This window comes from Microcaecilia unicolor, chromosome 4 (assembly GCF_901765095.1).
Source record: "Microcaecilia unicolor chromosome 4, aMicUni1.1, whole genome shotgun sequence".
NCBI lineage: Eukaryota > Metazoa > Chordata > Amphibia > Gymnophiona > Siphonopidae > Microcaecilia > Microcaecilia unicolor.
Window position 1 is genome coordinate 100,490,039 of NC_044034.1, and position 20,093 is coordinate 100,510,131.

The 20,093-nt window shown below is 41.4% G+C and overlaps 1 protein-coding gene across 1 annotated transcript in view; it reads right to left on the minus strand.

Annotated features, from left to right (window-relative positions):
- Positions 1-298: 298 nt before the first annotated feature.
- The window catches only part of AKAP11 (A-kinase anchoring protein 11), a 131,346-nt gene continuing 111,551 nt past the window's right edge, over positions 299-20,093 (minus strand). Inside the window, 1 exon segment of the mRNA XM_030200544.1 lies at positions 299-3,735. Within this exon segment, the coding sequence (XP_030056404.1) occupies positions 3,589-3,735 (147 nt within the window). The 3' untranslated portion in view covers positions 299-3,588.

Genomic DNA, 20,093 nt, shown 5'->3' on the forward strand with positions numbered 1-20,093 from the left:
TTTACTGTCATGCGCGCCAATCTGAACTACCACTGGGCTACCACAGGAGCTCCGCGGTAGTTCCCACCCCCAGCGCATGCCATTTTTCGGCATTACACTAATTTTTTTAGATTTTTGTTGTGCTGGAACTTAAGCAGTAATATGGCTACCGCCGGGTAAGCAAGGGAGACTTCAATGGGTGGTGGTAAGGGCTCCCCACTGAAATGGCTGTGCGGGTAAGTGGTTCACTCACTGCATGGCCATTTCTTTTCCCCAAAAATGGCCAGCCTTTTACCCGCTGCGGTAAAAAGGGGCCTCAGCATGCATCAAAAACACATGCTGACGCTCGCACAGGCCTTTTACCGCAGCTTAGTAAAAGGAATCCTTAGTAATGATGTACATACATGGGGCAATTTTTAAATGGCGGCGTATGTTCACTGGCAGCTGGTGAATGTTTAGATTTGGAACCCATAGATTTTTAAAACCTATACAGATACTGCTGGACTGAAAATCCTTCTAGCTAGCCCAATGCTACCTGTATAGTGAAAAGGGTAGAGGGAGGATGGAGCAAGGGAATTATCCATATAACAGCGTGTCCATTACTGCAGACGAATACTGCCATGAGTTTAGTTTAGGCCTACAGAACAGCATGCCTAAACTAAACCGACAGCAGTATCAGTGGTCTATGGCAAAAAAACATATTCAGCACTGCTGACTACATGAATAGTGGTGTTGAATCATAAATGCAGAGTGCTCCCTGCCGCTTGGGTGCAATGTGAAGGTCATGCACTTGTAATCTGTGAGGGGGAAAGGAAGCTGCAACTCGTGTGAAGATTCATGCTGGTAGCATTAAGGGTTAGTCTTGGGAAAGAGATTTCCCTGCAGTCTTTATTCACTGAAGAATTCCTTATCTTATGAACATGCTTTCTACGAATGGTGATTCTAAAGCGAGTAAAAATAAAGAGAAATAAATATAAAAAATAGTTTGACAACTCCAACACTGGTACAGGTTCATTTCTGATGTTGCTAAGATTAAATTATTAGGACTTTGAATTTTCTCTGGAATACAAAGTGGACAAAAAAATAGCAAAATGGGATTCTTTTCAAAATTATCATCCTGTGGTCATTAAATTGTTGAGTGCACTTTAACGAATAGGCAACCACTATAGATTTGTACATTTTTTAAAATACGCTGTACACACAAACCTATCTACTTTCAAATTTCAGTAAGGATGTACATATATACATTTTCATTCTGGATTGATTACCAATTTTTTCAGACCACTCTAAAGAAGTTTTAAGTTACCTGGCCAATAGAAATATAGTTTGTGTTTGGCAACCATCATACCCTGTTACTATCCCTATTCAACACGCTCAATAAGGGTTACACATTCCTACTGAGGAATCTATTATGTTTTTTTGTGCATTTTTTTCTTCTAAGGTAGAAATCCAAAAAGAAAAGCCATGCATTTAGGTGACCAGCCTATCTAATGAAAGAAAAGAAACAGGCCTCACTGGAGAATTAGATATTTCAATTGGTGCTTTCAATTCACTGCATTTAAGAAAAAACACATATTTAGAGGAGGTCATTATGTAAAAATATATATATAAATAAATAAAATGCAGTTCTCACAGGTACTTTGGATGAGTGCATTTTTGCAAAGGCAAACATACAAAAAAAAATCTTGCAAACTAAATGGCAGTTATTTTACTGTTTGAGCACAGCTGACACTTTAGTGCCCTGTGACCCATTAATGACTCTGCTATAGCAAAGACATTTTAGTTTTGTATTATTATTATTTTTCAAACGCTTCCTGTACAGATCCACAGAATAATGCTAGAATAAACCAAAATTCTGATAACACTGAAATTGAATTACTACTCTGTGGATTTGAAAAACAAAAATTAGGAGTTATAAAATCTGTTAAACTTGTAAAGTTTCGTTTTACAAACTGACAGCACATGATCAAAGAATAGCATTTATGATGAATCAAGTCATAAGACACTGTGCCCATTAACTTGATAGAATTTAAAGCTTGCAGCATTACCTATGCTGCTCTTAATATCAACTAATTTAGAAGGTGTGGCTCTACAATCTTAGGTCTTAATTGTTGAGCTTTCTTTCTTGTTCTGCTCCAAAACACTTTACTATAACCGCATCACCTCTTTTTTCAATTTCTGCCAAAGTCTAGTTTTAGATTTCATAAGCTACGCATATCAATATAATACCTGCATGGGGTCTTGATAGATGGCAGGAGCTACCAAGTAGAAAGAGCTTTCCAAAACTTTAACACTCATATTTTTCCCAAATAAAACTACAGGCCAAGTAAAAGAAGGTCCTACTAGCTCTACTGTGCATTTTTGTTGCTAGTTCTACAGCTTTAAATTACTCAATGCTATTTGAAACCAACAGTAAAGAGCAGGAAACAGCTAGAAATGGTTAGAAAAGCAAAAAAAACAAACAAACCAGTGTTTCTATGCCTAAACCCTCTTGATTTTAAACAGCATTTGTACAATAAAGATGCATTTTTCAAATTGGCACTTGGTTTCCTTGCACATCTATTAAGATGCAGGTTTAAACTTGGATGCGGAAGGCAGATATTTTCCAAAATAAAATGAACAATTTCAACAAGGATCAATGCACACTTGTTTCTGGACTTTTTAGTACTAATGGTTCAAATCGCTAACATTTTCTTATAGGAAGGATTAACAGCTTCCAGTTTTTTACATTTGCATGGATTTTTCTATTAATGATGAGGTTGTATTGCAAGAGGAGACAATTACACTGTCACAATACTGTATTACAATAGTATTATCTTGTAATTGAAATATATATCAGATCAAGTTTTGTTTTCATCTTAAATGCTGTTTTAGATCATTTTCAAATGATAAAAATCACGTGATCATCAAAAGTAGGAATAACAATATCTTCCTAGTATGCCGTCAAGATTTATAGCAAGAATCTCACACTTTTTAGCTCATAGCCCCTTTTTCTCTTCTCTGCAATACTTTTAGCACACCTTAAAAAATGGTAAAATAAGCCATCTAAAAACATTGCAAAATAGCACACAATGAAAATTACAACAAACCAAGTATCTCATTCTTCCCTGCCCCACAATGATTAAATCTGTATCCCCCCAGCAAGAGGGGGAAGTGGAGGGATGGATGAACAGCAATTGAAAGTGTTTATAACCAAGCTAAGATCCAGATTTAGAGGACAAAAAAATGTAATGCCCGAAGGAAAACTCCCAACATTTAATATGCAGCCTGTTTCGTGCTCCATACAAATGTCTAAGAATCCTTCTGCCCTTAATGAGTTTCTCAGACAATTAAAAGATGGCCACTCCCCCTTTTTCAATTCAGCAAAGCAAGAAGGGATATGATCATGTGATAAAACGTCTCTCTCTATACACACACACACACAAAAACAAACATATAAGTGTCAGCAAAAAGCTACAAGATATTTACTGCTCTCCAAAGAACTTAAAACAATGCCAGTTAAAATTTATGAATTTCACAAGACACATTTTTGCCTTTTAAGTGTCAGTCTTCACAGCTACGAAAGTACATGTTTGCCATCTTGCATGTTTTTTTGTGAATGGCAGATTTTCATGCATTTTCCAAAAGCCAACCAAACAATGGTTTGCGTAGACTTCGTTCTCCATCTGAAGTCTTCTGCATCGTTTCACAGTATTTCAGCACAGCGTGCAAGAGATCGCCAACTTTCCATTCTTTTTCTCGTAATCTTTTTGAAAGCTGAAAGAAAAAAAAATGGAAATGTTAAGCTACAGTAAGGAAAAAATGGAAAACTAACTTGACAACCACAAATACTGTCTTTCAACCAAAGTCAATCTATAAAACCAGCTGTGTATAGTCAAATATTATTCCACAGCTATAACAACAAAACTTCCCCCAACGACCAAACATTTGGCCTTAAACTGGTTTCTATAAATGCTTCTTCTCCAGGGCGTGATGCCTTCGGTGACATGGCCCCACAACCCTGTGGTCTGTGGTTCATGGGGGCTGCAAAAAAAACAGGAAACTCTGAATACAAGGTTAATACGTTTACCACCACACCCCAATAATACACATGCAATATAGACAAGACAACCTTAATAAAGGATGCACATTTTCCTTTCATAAATGTGGTTAGTTGCTCCATCTACTCCACCCTCAATGGAAACACAGTCTCTGCTGTTAGGAATTGTGTTTAAAAAAAAGTAGTAAAGATAAGTTAGTGGAAGGCTATTTACAATGGTTAATGAAATTATAAAAGCTAAAAACATAAAAATAAAAAATGGCTACAACACCCAAAACAATGAAAGTGTGTTACTTTTAGAGTGAGAATATGCTGTGTCCTATGCACACTTCTAAATTGCAGTAGTAGCTGATGGTTTTTTATACTTGAATTGAATTATAATAAAATTTTGGGCCCTGTTTACTAAGCCGCTTTATAGGTGCGCTAACGTTTTTAGCGCGCGTTAATGCTAGAGACACCCATAGGAATATATGGGTGTCTCTAGCATTAGCAAGAATTTTTTTAGCGGGCGCTAAAAACACTAGCGCACCTTAGTAAGCAGGGCCCTTTATTCTTTGCATATTGGGTTTAAGATTATAATTTCCAAATGACTGAAACTTACGACCTTTTCCACTTAACGTATGGTAGCCTGCCTAGCAAAATAAATATGGCCGATTATGTTTACTTGAGAGTTGATATTGATTTCTTCTATCAGTTAACTTTTGGCTTGATTTCTCATGAATGAAGTTATTAGCCAATTTTGTATTTCTATAGACCATTTTCTGGAGTCCCAAATCTTCCATTTACACTATTTTCAGCCATAAGAACATGTCAGCATGACTCCAACTAATTCAAAATAATGAATCTTACAAGTGAGAACATAGTTGGAATGAGGCTGATGAATTATGATGTACCACATTATTCTATTCTAGGGTACTAACACTTTCAATTACACATCAGTTTTCCTGTTCCCTTCTCTAGTTTACTAGTGCCTCCAAGAGTACCACCTCCACAGGCGCTCGATGACCAATGCAGTCTGGAGACAGTCATGCCCTTCCTGGAATTTACGTTAATTCTGCTGCATGCCAGCCTTATTATTTATAAACTGGGCAGAAAATAAAGCAATAAATCACTGGCGTTAATGTGAGTTAGAATGAGTTAGCAGTTGGAGACCACTTTCAGTGCTGCACATCCGTTTTCAAGTTCATTTAAAAGCAACATTTTATAATGGTACTATTTTTAACTAGATTGTTAGTAGGTCAACTATAACAAATATAAAATCTAGGAGGAAACAAAATAGCCTCTACATATGCCAACTTGGAGAAATCAAAGCATACCTCTTTCAATGTGCACTAACTAATCAATGTTTCTAGGTGTGATATAGTTGTTACAAAGGTTTGAGCACCCCTGGACAAATTTTTATGTTTCAATGGATCACTAAGGGGCCCTTTTACTAAAGTTTAGCATGCACAAAGTACCATGTGGCCCACAGGTATAGAATAGGACACACGAAGCTTTAGTAAAAGGGCCCCTAAGAAAACAGAAGCTGTCATAATTCATACAAGGCACAAAGTAGAGGGAATCCAAATGCACACAAGCAAAAGTCAGTAGCCAAAGAAGCACAAGGAGCCTTCAAGAGTGGGGGCGTTATAGATGTGATGCCCCCCACTCTTGATTGCTCCTTGTGCTTTTTGGGCTGCTGGCATATAATTTATACAAGGTAAACGTTAAACACAACAGCTTTCTACAATTTTTAGGGGATAACTACTATTTATATGTAGGTTTTTAAAGATGAAAAATAATAAAATATTGAAGGTGGCAGACAAAGTTTGGACATCCTTCTGGTAAGTGCTTCATAACACGTCCCTTGGCAGAAGCAGCTTCCACACATTTCCTGTAGCCAGCTAACAGTCTTTTCTATTTTTGCTTCAGAAATATTTTCCACTCTTCCTTAAAGAGCTTCTAGCTCAGAAAATATTAATATATGTCTCCTTACATGCACTGTATGTTTGAGATCTCCCCACAGATTTTCAAAAATACTCAAGTCTGGGAACATGGAAAGTCATTCCTAAACATCCATCTTTGTTTCCTGTTTACACCCTGGAAATCTTAGGACTATGCACCTGCATAATTTTGTGCATAATTAACGAGCACCTTCACAATCATATAATTTTCTAAAATGCAAGCAGTCCCCAGATGGAATAGAGTACCTGCGGTAACAAATACTGCTTGATTTCCCTGGCACACAAGCAGGCAGGAGGACATTTCAAACCTGCCAATTTGACCCCCTCATTTAAAATCAGTTTAATAAAAAAATAAGTTTTTACATTTACTTACATTTTTAAATTGAAGTAAAAATCAGACCCACATTAGGCTATTAGGAAGTTATTTATAATATCACAGAGATATTTGAAATTCATGCGATTGGTACAATCTCTGACTAATCGCAGAAGTGTCTGGTCAGTTTGGAGATATTTCTTTCTTTTTATTAAAAACAAACAGTGTTGCTGCTGCATAGTGATGGAATGCTAAGATTATATACTTATACTGGAAGCCCTTGTATTACAACCAAACTAAGGGGTATTGTGAACAAAGAGGGAAGGGGAAGAGGAAAAAGGGAGGGAGTGGAGGAGAGGGCAAAGGGAAGAAAAAGGAAAATACAGGAAAAACACAAAAAGGGGGAAAATAGAACAGAGAAAACCTGAAGATGCTGTGTTAAAATGGTGGGGTCAAAAAGTAGTATATGTGGGATGTGGAATCAAGGCAGCTGAAGAGAACCCTGTACACTTTTTCCTGCACTTCATAGCAGGGCCTAAAGCTGTGCATTTTTCTAGTGACACCAGATTTTGGACACTAAGTACTAGATTCTGTAAATGGAGCTGAAATTTGGGCACCCAAAAAATAAGCACTAATCCCGCCATCCCCCACCCTTTTGCAAAGCTGTGTGGTAATGCAGACAAAGTGCTATTCTATTGGGCACCATTTCTAGAATAGCGCTTAACGCCAGGACCAAGCCCAATTTTGTGCACAATTATTTATACCAACTGAAACTTGGAAGCTGGGGTGCAGAAGGAGCCCCTCGTTCTGCATGATGAGGATTGGAAAACACTCCAATATCCACAATTCTTCGGAGAACAACTCTCGAAGAAGAGGGAACCAGATCTGCTAGACAGATGTGATTAGGATCATCCTTCCTCGATCTTACTCGAGTTTCGGCAAGGTCTTCTCTATGAGACGTATGGGACGATACAAGTACAGAAGATCCTTCCCTCCAATGGAGGAGAAAGGCATCTCTCATGCTAGTCTGCTATGTGAGCTGAGCCTGGAACAAACTGCAGGTCTTTGTTGTTGTGATAAGTGGCAAAAAGATCCACCAAGGGGGTGCCCCACTCTCAAAGATCTTGCGGGCTACGCCCATGTTGAGAGACCACTCGTGAGGTTGCATTACCCTGCTCAGTCTGTCCACCAGGCTGTTCTCCTTGCCAGCCAGGTACGTGCCCGCAGAACCATTGTGTGAAGGATGGCCCACTGCCACATCACCACCGTTTCCCAACACAAGAGGTAGTATTCCATATCACCCCCTCCCTTGTTCACATAGTACATCGCAACCTAGTTGTTGGTTTGAATGAGTGGAATTTTGTTCAGCAGCCAATCTCTGAAAGCCTTTAGAGCATTTCAAATGGCTCTTAGCTCCGGGAGGCTGATGTGCTGTCTCCTCAACAGACCATGCTCCTTTAGTGTGAAGCCCATCCACATGAGCTCCCTGAGGTTGGATGTATCCATGGTCAACACCTTTTGAGGAGGCAAAATTTGGAATGGGAAACCCATGGTCAAATTTAGCCGAATTGTCCACCAGAGTTGGGAGTGAACTAGCTCTGGAGTGACTTGGATGACATCTGCTAGGTTCCCCGTAGCTGGAGACCACTGGGAAGCCAGAGTCCACTGGGCCCCTCTAAAATGGATAAGATCAATGGGAGTGACATGCACTGTGGAGGCCATATGGCCTAGCAATCACCAAGGCATTCACTCTTGCTTGCAGTAGGAAAGTCCGAGTTTGCACTATATCGAGTAGGGCTCCTATGAATTTCAATTTCTGTACAAGTTACAAGTGGGACTTGGGGTAATTTACAATGAACTCTAGTAGCTCTAGCACCCAAATAGTTTTCATGGACGCTTGCAACTTTTCTTGCAACATGCTCTTGATCAGCCAATCATTCAGGCAGGGACACACAGACTCTCAGTCTGCGTAGTGACAAAGCAACTACTGCGAGGCACTTGGTAAAGGCTATGGGAGCTGACAGGAGGCCAAAAGGCAGACAGAATGTAGCACTGGTAGTGGTGTTTCCCTACTCAAAATCTGAAATACTTTCAGTGACTTGGAAACACCAAAATGTGGGTATAGGCATCCTTTAAGTCCAGAAAGCATAGGGGGATGGGACTACATATACCACTTTTCTGTGGTTATAAGCAATGCAGTTTACGTGTTACATAAGGTACTTATTTTGTACCTGGGGGAATGGAGGGTTAAGTGACTTGCTCAGAGTCACAAGGAGCTGCAGCAGGAATTGAACCCAGTTTCCCAGGATCAAAGTCCGCTGCACCAACCACTAGGCTAATCCTCTACTCCATAGCCATTCATGTTCCTAAATCACTGGGAAGAAAGGTGCCCAGGGAAATCGTCCTGAACTTTTCTTTGACCAGGAATTTGTTCAGGGTCCTTAGGTCTAGGATGGGACGATATCCCCGTTTTTTTGGGCACAAGGAAGTACCTGGAATACAATTCCTTCATTTCTTCCCCTGGTGGCACAGGTTCGACCATACTGGCATGTAAAAGGGCAGAGATTTCCTAAGTACTTGTTTATGCTGGTGGGCAATTTGATGATCTTTGTCACAGATGCAGAGCATTACTGAGATGGATTGCCTCTTTGTGGATGCTACCCAATCTGTAATAGGGTAGACACCCCTGATAATGTGGATAACAAGCATAGGCGGTCGGTGGCCCAACTGTTTGGGGAGGCTAAAGGGGGCGGGGTTAGGGGTGGTGCCAGGGGCGGAGCTTACCTCCATAATTGTCTGACAACACACAGAAAAAAATAAGTAAAAATAAAAGTCATAATTAATACCTTTTATTAAATGTAGATATTAGATATGTATCATATGTAAAAGAATAAAGTGGTTGCTCAAAGCATATACTAACCACAATCGTTCAACTGCAAAACACTATGCACAACTTTGTGCAAAAACACACTCAGAACCTTACTGTACCATAAATATTACACTGGGCAGACCCTAATACACCAATATACCACCCATATGGAAAATGCAGACCGTCAACAATATGAAACAAGGGATCCTATCATCACAATTCTCATGTAGAGCCACAAAACACCCTTTTAGGGTGGATAGTGTTCACAATGAGCTACTTTTATTAACGACCATATGTAAAGAGGTAGTGTGTCATGATTTAGGCTCTACACCCTTTCTGATGTTTTGGTGCTACCTCAGTAAGGCCAACACACAATCTCTCCACTGCAAAACACTATACACAAACTTGTGCAAAAACACACTCATAAGCTTACCAAACCATAACAGCACTAATTCCAAGGACAAGACGAGCTACAACCTTATGCGTGGAAAGACAGCACTATAATTACACCGGGCTCTAAAACACCAGTAGGACTGCTAAGTCCCTTCCTTAGGTAATGTTACTGTAAATATACATTTTTAATTAACCTCATTGCTTCTGCTCTAGTGGAAGCAACTACTCACCCAAGACAAGGAAAAGCTTCACTTCTGAAATCAGATTCGGGAGTACAGGATTAAACAGCATAAAGGCAATTAATTTTAGAAAATGCTGGAAAAAGAGAGACAAGCAGGAGAAAGGGTACACAAGATGAAAGTGAAGAGGGGAATGGGAGACACAGAATCAGAAAGAAGAGAGAGGAGAGAACGGAAGACAAGAGAAGCTCCTGAAAAGGAAATAGAGACACCACAGAGTAAAGGCCAGGACAATACAGACAAACCAGAAAGGCCAAAAAAGAGAGAAGTCTGGAAGAAAAGATGAAAACTTCCTGGTGGTTTTTGAACATGGGCCATGGCTTCCAGCAGTGCACATCCTTAGCCGTGCTCAGCTTTTGGCAAATCAGGGTATTATGTCTATTCCCATCCATTATCACCTTATCAGCATAACATCCTTACAGAGATCCATCAGTGAAAATTCTCAAATAAAGTCAGCTTCAAAAAACAAGAGTAGTGAGCATATCATCATTATTCTAATTATACTAATTAGAAACCGTGACTACAAAAGATCCATATGATCACAAAGATTACCTCAAGCCTGATAGATTGATTGATAACTTGAAGTCGGGAGAGGCAAGAGAATCTCGCTCCATGAGGAGTGCACGTGGCGAACTGTGAGCCGGCTTTGACCGCTTGACTAAACTGATTAGCGAGTAGCGAGCCGCTAGATAAACCAATTTTTGGACTCACCCAAGCCACGTGGAAACTGAGTCTCGACCTGACTGTAGTGGCGGATGCTCATGTCTTGTCCAGCGATCTGTTCCCCTCCCCTCCCTTCCCCTCCATGTCCAGCGATTCTTCCTGCCCTCGCCTTAACCGTTTTACTCTCCCTGGCAGCAACGTCTGTGAAGAAAAAGGCACTGCAGGCTCACCTCCGGCTTCATCATTTCCCTTCGCTTCGCTCTTCACACAGTGTCCCGCCTTCGCGGAAACAGGAAATGCATCATTGCGAAGGCGGGACACAGTGTGAAGAGCGAAGCGAAGGGAAAAGCTGAAGCCGGAGGCGAGCCTGCAGTGCCTTTTTCTTCACAGACGTTGCTGCCAGGGAGAGTAAAACGGTTGTACGCGGGGGGGGGGGGAGGGGGGAGGAAGGCTGCCGGTCGGGGAGAGCAGGAAGGAAGAAGGGACGGTGGGCGAGCTCCCTGGATGCTGTGCAAGCCCCGCGTTTGTGAGGGCAGCAGCCAGGGGAAGGTCAAGCCTCTTATATGGGGCGCCTATGATAACAAGGAAGGACTTTGTGAAGTTAGAGGAATGGTCTGGAATTTGTTAGCTTAAATGCTAAAAAATGCAGAGTCACACATTTGGGCTGCAAAATCCCGAGGGAACAGTACAGTTTAATGGATGAAGAACTTAAAAAACAGCTCTTGCGAGCCCATGAGAGCCCGCTCTAGCACACTATTGCATATATTAATATTGCAATTGGCGCACAGCCATTAAAAAGAATTACGGGAGCACTTACTGACACCTATTTTGTAGACATAAGGGTTCATGCGGTAATCCTGCGCTAACTAGTCAGCATGCAGTAATGTAGACATGCTGATTAAGTGCAGGAACACCTACTCTCCACCTCTAGACATGCCCCCTCCAACAAAAATTTTAAAATATTTTTTAGTGTGCAGGTAGCATGCTGTATATTATGAACCATTCTCTACACTTTGGTTCAGGGTATGAAAAAGACAGTAGAACTGACAGGCCAAAGTCTGAAGTAACACTAACTTGAACTCCAGCAATGGAAAGAGTTGAGACACCCTTGCGGTGATGAGAATGAGGAAGGGGGGGGGGGGGGGGGGGGGGGTTGTAGGTGCAAGGCCTGCAAGTATGGATTAGCGTTGTGTGGCAACCTGGTGGTTCAGGTGTTTCGGAGAAATGCAGAACTGGGAAATTCCCCTGAAAGATGACTGTGCTTACTAGGAACAGTAAAGATAATTTAGACTTTCTCAGAAATAATAACCAACATATTAACCTAACCAATTAGTAAAAACCACTATATTATACTATCCAATGGGTATGAACCACTGCATTAAAATATGTATTAACTGTTACCTGTATAAAACTGCATGTACCAGATCTTATCTGGGGGGAATCTCAGACGCAAGCATTGCGGCTATGTTGTGGCTCTGAAGCCCCCCCTATAAGAAATTAAACTTTTATAATTGTACTCTTCTCTTGGTAAGTAATTAACATTTCTAACTTCACCTTCTCATATGTGTGGCCTTGTATTTTGTCTCTCCAAAACTGTTATATTATATATGACTAGTAAAAGAGGCCCGTTTCTGAGCAAATGAAACGGGCGCTAGCAAGGTTTTCGTCGGCAACACCCCCCCCCCCCCCTGACAACCCCTTCGTTGTTGTGGCATTGCTCCACCCTCAACATCATGACGTTTGACACGAGGGCAGGGCCTGTAGCGATTTCCCACCCCACCCCCCCCGCCTCCCTCCCTCCCTGTGAAGCCCTTGGTTGTTCTGCCATTGCTCCGCCCTCGAGGGCAGGGCCCGTAGTGATTTCCCCCCTCCCCCCCGCCTCCCTGCCTGCCAACCCCTTCGTTGTTCTGCCATTGCTCCGCCCTTGAGGGCGGGGCCCGGATCGATTTTGGTGGCTTCACCACCACAAACCTTCGAACCTTTTTGAAGGAAGTCAGGGCTTGGCTTCACTGACGTCACTGTCTTCAGAACGTTGAGGGTGAGTTTTATATATATAGATAGTTTGGAGAGGGGGTGAAAATACTAAACAACACTGGTCTTTCAGCACTCCACATTACTAAGTAGTGGATATTTGGAACACTGGAGTGAAAGTGGAAAGACAGTGACAGTCCTAGAGCGGAAAAGGGGAGCCCATTATTAACAATGTATAGATTTGAAACTTGCTAATGGGCGCGCTCAGGTGTTCTGTGGTAACCTATTTTAGGTTTCTGTAAGCATGTGCTACTGCTCACCGCATCTTAAATGACCCCTAAGTGATGTCTTTTCCTTCAAGAATAATTATTAAAACTTGATCATATTTCTATGACATCGGGTCTTTTGTTGATTGATGGTCTCAATTTAAAAATTGTTTTCATTCATTTTTTATTAACTTTTTATTACTTTTATCAACATTGACAGCATCTGTAAATATATTGATTGTATGTGTTTTGAGTTTAATATTACCATTCAGTTTTTGAGTTTTGACTTTGTTAAAATATCGTTTATGGCTAATATGGTGGCAGCTCTAGTAATGGTACATAAATTGGGTGCCACAAAGAACATTTAATAAAATCCATAGTTATAAGTAAGTGGAGAAAGAAATGTGCCTGAGCAAATATTCATAGAACTGGAACAGTGGCAACCCAGATACACACTTTCCAAAAAGCTTCCTTATAGGGCCTGGCCAGAAAAAGGAGTTATATGAAAACATGCTGTGATTGCTATTGCTCCTCCTCTATAGACACAGACTCAGGTGAAAATTACTTAGGGGTCCTTTTACTAAGCTGCGGTAAGCGCTAGCGTGTGCTTACTGCAGGTTAAAGGGGTTTACAGCAGGAGGTCCTGTGGTAAGTCTGAAAATGAGCACGCGCAAAGCACATGCTAAAAAATATTTTCATTTTTATGGGGGGGGGGGGGAGAACACGTGTCGGGAAGGCAGAGAGTGGGCGTGCCAGCACAGATACGTTTCTCCACTGATTAGTGCAAGAGACCTTATTGCCTACAAAATAGGTGTCAGTAAATGCTCGCTCACTAATTTGTTTTAATGGCTGTGCGCTAATGGCAGCATTAGTTATGTCCATTAATAAAAAATGGAAAATCAGGCTTTTACTGCTGCAGTAGAAAATGGCCTTAGTGTGCGCGGGACAAGGGCGTGCTAAGGCCACTTTTTCCTGCATCTTTGTAAAAGGACCCATTTATCAGTCAATGTGAAAAGAGCTGTGAACCTTTAAAGCTGTTCTAAATTCACTGGTTTTTGACCCTTTCTTAAGGTAAATCCTACTTCAGTCAGTATATTTTATATTAAGCAAATACACAGAATATAACTGTGCTATAAAACTATACAATTAAAAACTTAAGTCAACAGCAAATTATTTGTTCGTACTGCAGTGCATTAATTTTATGTCAGAGAATGCTAGTGATTATTCTAGCAATCACAAGCACTTTGTTTTTCTTCTTCTAGAAAGCAACGCAAACTGTGCGAGTTAGGAAGAAGCTGGTCTCCTGTCATGTCAGCCAAGGAGATAAAAATCCATGGCAGACTTTAAACTTCCAGCATGCTTAAAGGCAACAAGAGTACTCTATATAAATATCAATGCTAATCCAGCAGTTTTTAGCCTTCTTATATTAGGAACCAGTAAAACAAATTTGCAAATGCGCAAATACTTGCAAGTGAAAGCAGGTTACATTTTTTATGTTCTAGGTTCATAGTTCAACTACAATATTTTCTTCATTAGATTCTGGATGATTTCCCATCGTCACAGCAGGACAGTGTTTTTCTTTGCTTAAACAAACTCAACCAAATGCATGATTTGCACATATTTAACAACCTTTGGGAAGACCACAAGTAACAAATGTGTGAGTTTGTACACTACAGTACAAAGTTTAGTGCATCACTTCATGTTGTACTACTTTTTTGGTTGTGGTTGTGGTATCCTGTTATTTTTTTATTAAGAATTATAGTCAATCTGAGGTAAAGCTATATTTATCTATGGAAATAACGTGGATAAATATATAACATGATGTTAACCTGCACATTTTCTTGAACAGTTTAAAGAATGGAGGGCAATCTTACAGAACTGCTTATTATACATGTTGAAAGAAGACTTGAGGTTCACTAAGTTTAATCTTCTGTTAATTGTCTAATAGCTCTCTTTGGGTAGTATGCCAGAAGATGGTAAAAAAACGTTGTGCATCTGTAACCAATTTTATATCAGTGAAAAAAAAAAGGTTCCTTTCCAACCCCCAATTTGGTAATCAGCTCTTGCATTTAGATGGATCATATGCAGTGCTATATATGTTTCCTCTAATTGTTGCCATAACTACCACTGTTCCAAAAATTTACCACCCTTACTATTAAAGTAGTTAGTCTTAGGTGATTGCTCTTTTATTCTGCTGCTTTAGTAAAAAGATCTGCAAAGATCTTTCTTGGATCATTTAATATAGTTGTACAATATGATTAGACCGCCTCTTAGATTTCTTTTTTCTGGTGTGAATAACCTCAGCTTTGCAGATTTGACAATACTTCAGTACAAGTACTCATGTCCCATTTATAGGTTTAATGGCCCTTATTGGTAATTTATTTTAAATATTTCTATATCAGATTCAGAACTGAATGCCATCTCACGTTGTCTCACACACAGTAGGATTTCAACCCCCTCAAATTTATTACATAACGGTTTATACACACGCATTGCTAGTTTATCATCAACTAACATACCTAAGTCTTTATCTTAGGGTGTGCCACATTCAAATAAAATGTACCTGCCTGTTCTTGTGCTCCAAGGGGTGTATTTACGAACTTGCACTAAGGTTTTGCACACCTAATGCACATTAACAGCCAACACTCTCTGTGTTAACTGCTGTAGGCATCCCCAGCATTTTGGGAATGGTAACAATGCAGTTAACATGGAGCAATGGTCATTACTATGAATTAATGGCCACTAACATGAAATGCAGTTAGCTACACCTCCAAGAATTTTATTTAAAACATATAAAACCCAATTTTCTTTAGGTGCTACTGCTGACTCCTTCACCTAAACACAATTCTCCTGCAAGCCACAGAAAAACTACTCTGCTATCTACAGGAGAAACACACTGCCTTCCCAGATCATTCAAAGAGAATGCATTCCAATATTTACACTGTCTGAGCAGTGTTTACATATGTAAATGCCTTATTCATATGTGTAGATCCACAACATGCACAGTTTTGAAGGAAGCGTGTTGTGAGCAGGCCTGAAAGGTGCACGTGTATATGTAATTTGTGACAATACATGTATACTTTACAAATTCTGGACATTGGCATTTAAATCTGCCCCAAGACACACTAAACTCATTTTCAAAGCACATAGACTTACAAAGTTACATTGGTTGCTATGTAACTCTAAGTCTATATGCTTTGAAAATGAACACCTAAGTGTCAGCTAACTGCTTATTTGGACCTGGGATTTACAGAAGTGACTGAGGAGATGTAAGGGTGTAAAAGCCCCTCCACCTTTACACTAACTTATTTTGCAGACTAGTCACTTGTTCACTTTGGGAACTTCAAGCAATTATCACCTGCTGGAGATCAATTAATATTCCATCCAAATTCTTCTGACGTTTTGGGACACTTAACTAGGCTCACCTTCTGCATTGTGGGGATCATTTCAGATGAATGAACTGACGGATATAATAAGGCAGAGAGAAGACATACCATTTGCTACATCACTAATCCAACTTGCTGACAGCAAATTAATTGAGTTGGACATTTCCTCACTTCATAGCTGCTGCTTTGCTGAAACAGAACTCCCAGAAGCAGCAAAATGTGCTGTACGACTCTACAATACAAACCCTGAGCCAGAATAATACAACACCACTCTCTCAATTCTATGAGTACTGAATTTGTATCAGCCATAGCACATGACTTTGCTGAGTCAATACCTGGCTCAAAGCAAACAGAGCCAATCAAAAACAAATAAACAAACTGGGAAAATTACAGACTGCTAGCTTACAAACGATATCACATTCTAGTTAACAGAGCCACGGGGAGGCTATAGGAAATACAATATGCAACAAACAAAATTACTGTTAATACCTTTTCCCTTAGAATTTGGCGATGCCCATGTTCATATCAAACTGGGAAATAACTGGGACAATACATGCAAATGAAAAATGTCCCACCTTCGATGGATGCCAGTGGGAAAAAAAAATCACCTGAATAATCAACTACAGAAATAACAGTAGACTACAAATTAACAAGACACCAATTCCTACTCACTCCTACTGAAGTCATTATCATTCACAAAAGCCAATGGGCTATACACAAAGTTATAGTACAACTGAAAAGCAGAATGAGGACAGCCCTCTACATTGCCTGCTTATGACGTCATAAACTGTACTTGGACAATTCAAGCTGCTCCAGCCTCCAAGCTCCACAGATGCCACAGCCAAAAAATGACATGACTGAAGTCTAATCCACTAGCACCCAAATTCAAAGTCCTCCACTTAATCACAAAATATACAACTAATATTTAGCAGTATTCAATGTCTGCCAATATTTAGCAGTATTCAATGTCTGCCAAAATACTATTCAGCTGTCAGCAGTGATGCTTGTTACACAGCCTCATATATTTTGCTGCTTGATGAAACCTGGACAGTACATGATCAGGTTTTAAACAAAAACACAGAATAAACTATCTACTGTAAAGGAAAGCATATGGAGTGGCTGCCTTCATTAGAACTATGAAGACATCTGTACACATCAACACTGTACTTATAGATCTGCACATGGCCACCGAGAGGGGGGGGCAGGGGGGACAAAATTCCCCGGGCCTGGGCCTCCAAGGGGGGCCCGGCGCCCAGTGGCGTACCAGGGGTGGGACGGTCTGCCCCGGGTGTCAGCTGGTGAGGGGGTGCTCCGTTCCCGCTGCTCCCACGAAAAGGTCGCTGTCGCTGCAGTCCCCGATATGAATTCAGGGGAGGACCGACCTGGTGGTGGACCCAAAACATCTGCCACAACGTAGCAGTGTTCTAGGAAACGTTGTGGCAGATGTTTTGGGTACTGGATTGTCCATTTTATACAGTACGAGTTTTCTACTGACATTAGCGCTGCTTTATACGTGAATATCACCGTGTCTATATCTATGATTTTGTTTGTTGACTAAGAGGTGTTGGGTAGACTCCTGATGCAGGTCTCACAGCCGAAACACGATTCGTGTTGAGTCTTGCTTGCCAACCAATAAAGGTTTTGCTCCACACCATCTGCTTTGGGACTTTCTTGTCGTCTTTGCTGTTTTTGTTCTTGATGCAGTTTTTACCAAATTCACATTTACTGGCAGAGTTTATGAAATTCTATTCAGCTACCACAAGCCTACTTGATGTAAGATCAAAAATGAGTTGTACAATTAAGACTTTAGGGATCTTATAAGACCTATGCATATTTGTAAAAATAAGCCAACCATTTATGACACATATCTTAATATTGCCACACAAAGGTAAGCACTAACACAAACACATAGCCACAACCTAAACACATACATTCACACATATCTCAACATCCAATAGCCCACAGACATACATTCACCTACATACATATATAGTGAGATTGGAAAATATCACATAAATCATACTCCATATGCTTTTCCCACGTGTTCAATAAAGTAGGTTTTTGGGTTTGTTTGTTTTTTTTTTTTTTTTTTTTTTTTTAACTGTCCTACTAGCTGATGCCTCCCCTATGATCTAAAATTGAAATTACGAGACTGGGAGACTGGGTGGCTAAATGGCAGATAATGTTTAATGTGAGCAAGTGCAAGGTGATGCATGTGGGAAAAAAGAACCCGAATTATAGCTACATCATGCAAGGTTCCACGTTAGGAATTACGGACCAAGAAAGGGATCTGGGTGTCGCCGTCGATAAAGCAAATGCTACATACCTGTAGAAGGTATTCTCCGAGGACAGCAGGCTGATTGTTCTCACTGATGGGTGACGTCCACGGCAGCCCCTCCAATCGGAAACTTCACTAGCAAAGTCCTTTGCTAGTCCTCGCGCGCCCGCGCGCACCGCGCATGCGCGGCCGTCTTCCCGCCCGAAACCGGCTCGAGCCGGCCAGTCCAGTATGTAGCAAGACAATACACTTCAAGGGAAGACACAACTCCAAAGGGGAGGCGGGCGGGTTTGTGAGAACAATCAGCCTGCTGTCCTCGGAGAATACCTTCTACAGGTATGTAGCATTCGCTTTCTCCGAGGACAAGCAGGCTGCTTGTTCTCACTGATGGGGTATCCCTAGCCCCCAGGCTCACTCAAAACAACAACCATGGTCAATTGGGCCTCGCAACGGCGAGGCCATAACTGAGATTGACCTAAAAAATTTACCAACTAACTGAGAGTGTAGCCTGGAACAGAACAAACAGGGCCCTCGGGGGGTGGAGTTGGATCCTAAAGCCCAAACAGGTTCTGAAGAACTGACTGCCCGAACCGACTGTCGCGTCGGGTATCCTGCTGTAGGCAGTAATGAGATGTGAATGTGTGGACAGATGACCACGTCGCAGCTTTGCAAATTTCTTCAATGGAGGCTGACTTCAAGTGGGCTACCGACGCAGCCATGGCTCGAACATTATGAGCCGTGACATGACCCTCAAGAGCCAGCCCCGCCTGCGCGTAAGTGAAGGAAATGCAATCTGCTAGCCAATTGGATATGGTGCGTTTTCCTACAGCCACTCCCCTCCTATTGGGATCAAAAGAAACAAACAATTGGGCGGACTGTCTGTGGGGCTGTGTCCGCTCCAGATAGAAGGCCAATGCTCTCTTGCAGTCCAATGTGTGCAGCTGACGCTCAGCAGGGCAGGAATGAGGACGGGGAAAGAATGTTGGCAAGACAATTGACTGGTTCAGATGGAACTCCGACACGACCTTTGGCAGAAACTTAGGGTGAGTGCGGAGGACTACTCTGTTGTGATGAAATTTGGTGTAAGGGGCCTGGGCTACCAGGGCCTGAAGCTCACTGACTCTACGAGCCGAAGTAACTGCCACCAAGAAAATGACCTTCCAGGTCAAGTACTTCGGATGGCAGGAATTCAGTGGCTCAAAAGGAGGTTTCATCAGCTGGGTGAGAACGACATTGAGATCCCATGACACTGTAGGAGGCTTGACAGGGGGCTTTGACAAAAGCAAACCTCTCATGAAGCGAACAACTAAAGGCTGTCCTGAGATCGGCTTACCTTCCACACGGTAATGGTATGCACTAATCGCACTAAGGTGAACCCTTACGGAGTTGGTCTTGAGACCAGACTCAGACAAGTGCAGAAGGTAATCAAGCAGGGTCTGTGTAGGACAAGAGCGAGGATCTAAGGCCTTGCTGTCACACCAGACGGCAAACCTCCTCCAATGGAAGAAGTAACTCCTCTTAGTGGAATCTTTCCTGGAAGCAAGCAAGATGCGGGAGACACCCTCTGACAGACCCAAAGAGGCAAAGTCTACGCCCTCAACATCCAGGCCGTAAGAGCCAGCGACTGGAGGTTGGGATGCAGAAGCGCCCCTTCGTCCTGTGTGATGAGGGTCGGAAAACACTCCAATCTCCACGGTTCTTCGGAGGACAACTCCAGAAGAAGAGGGAACCAGATCTGACGCGGCCAAAAGGGA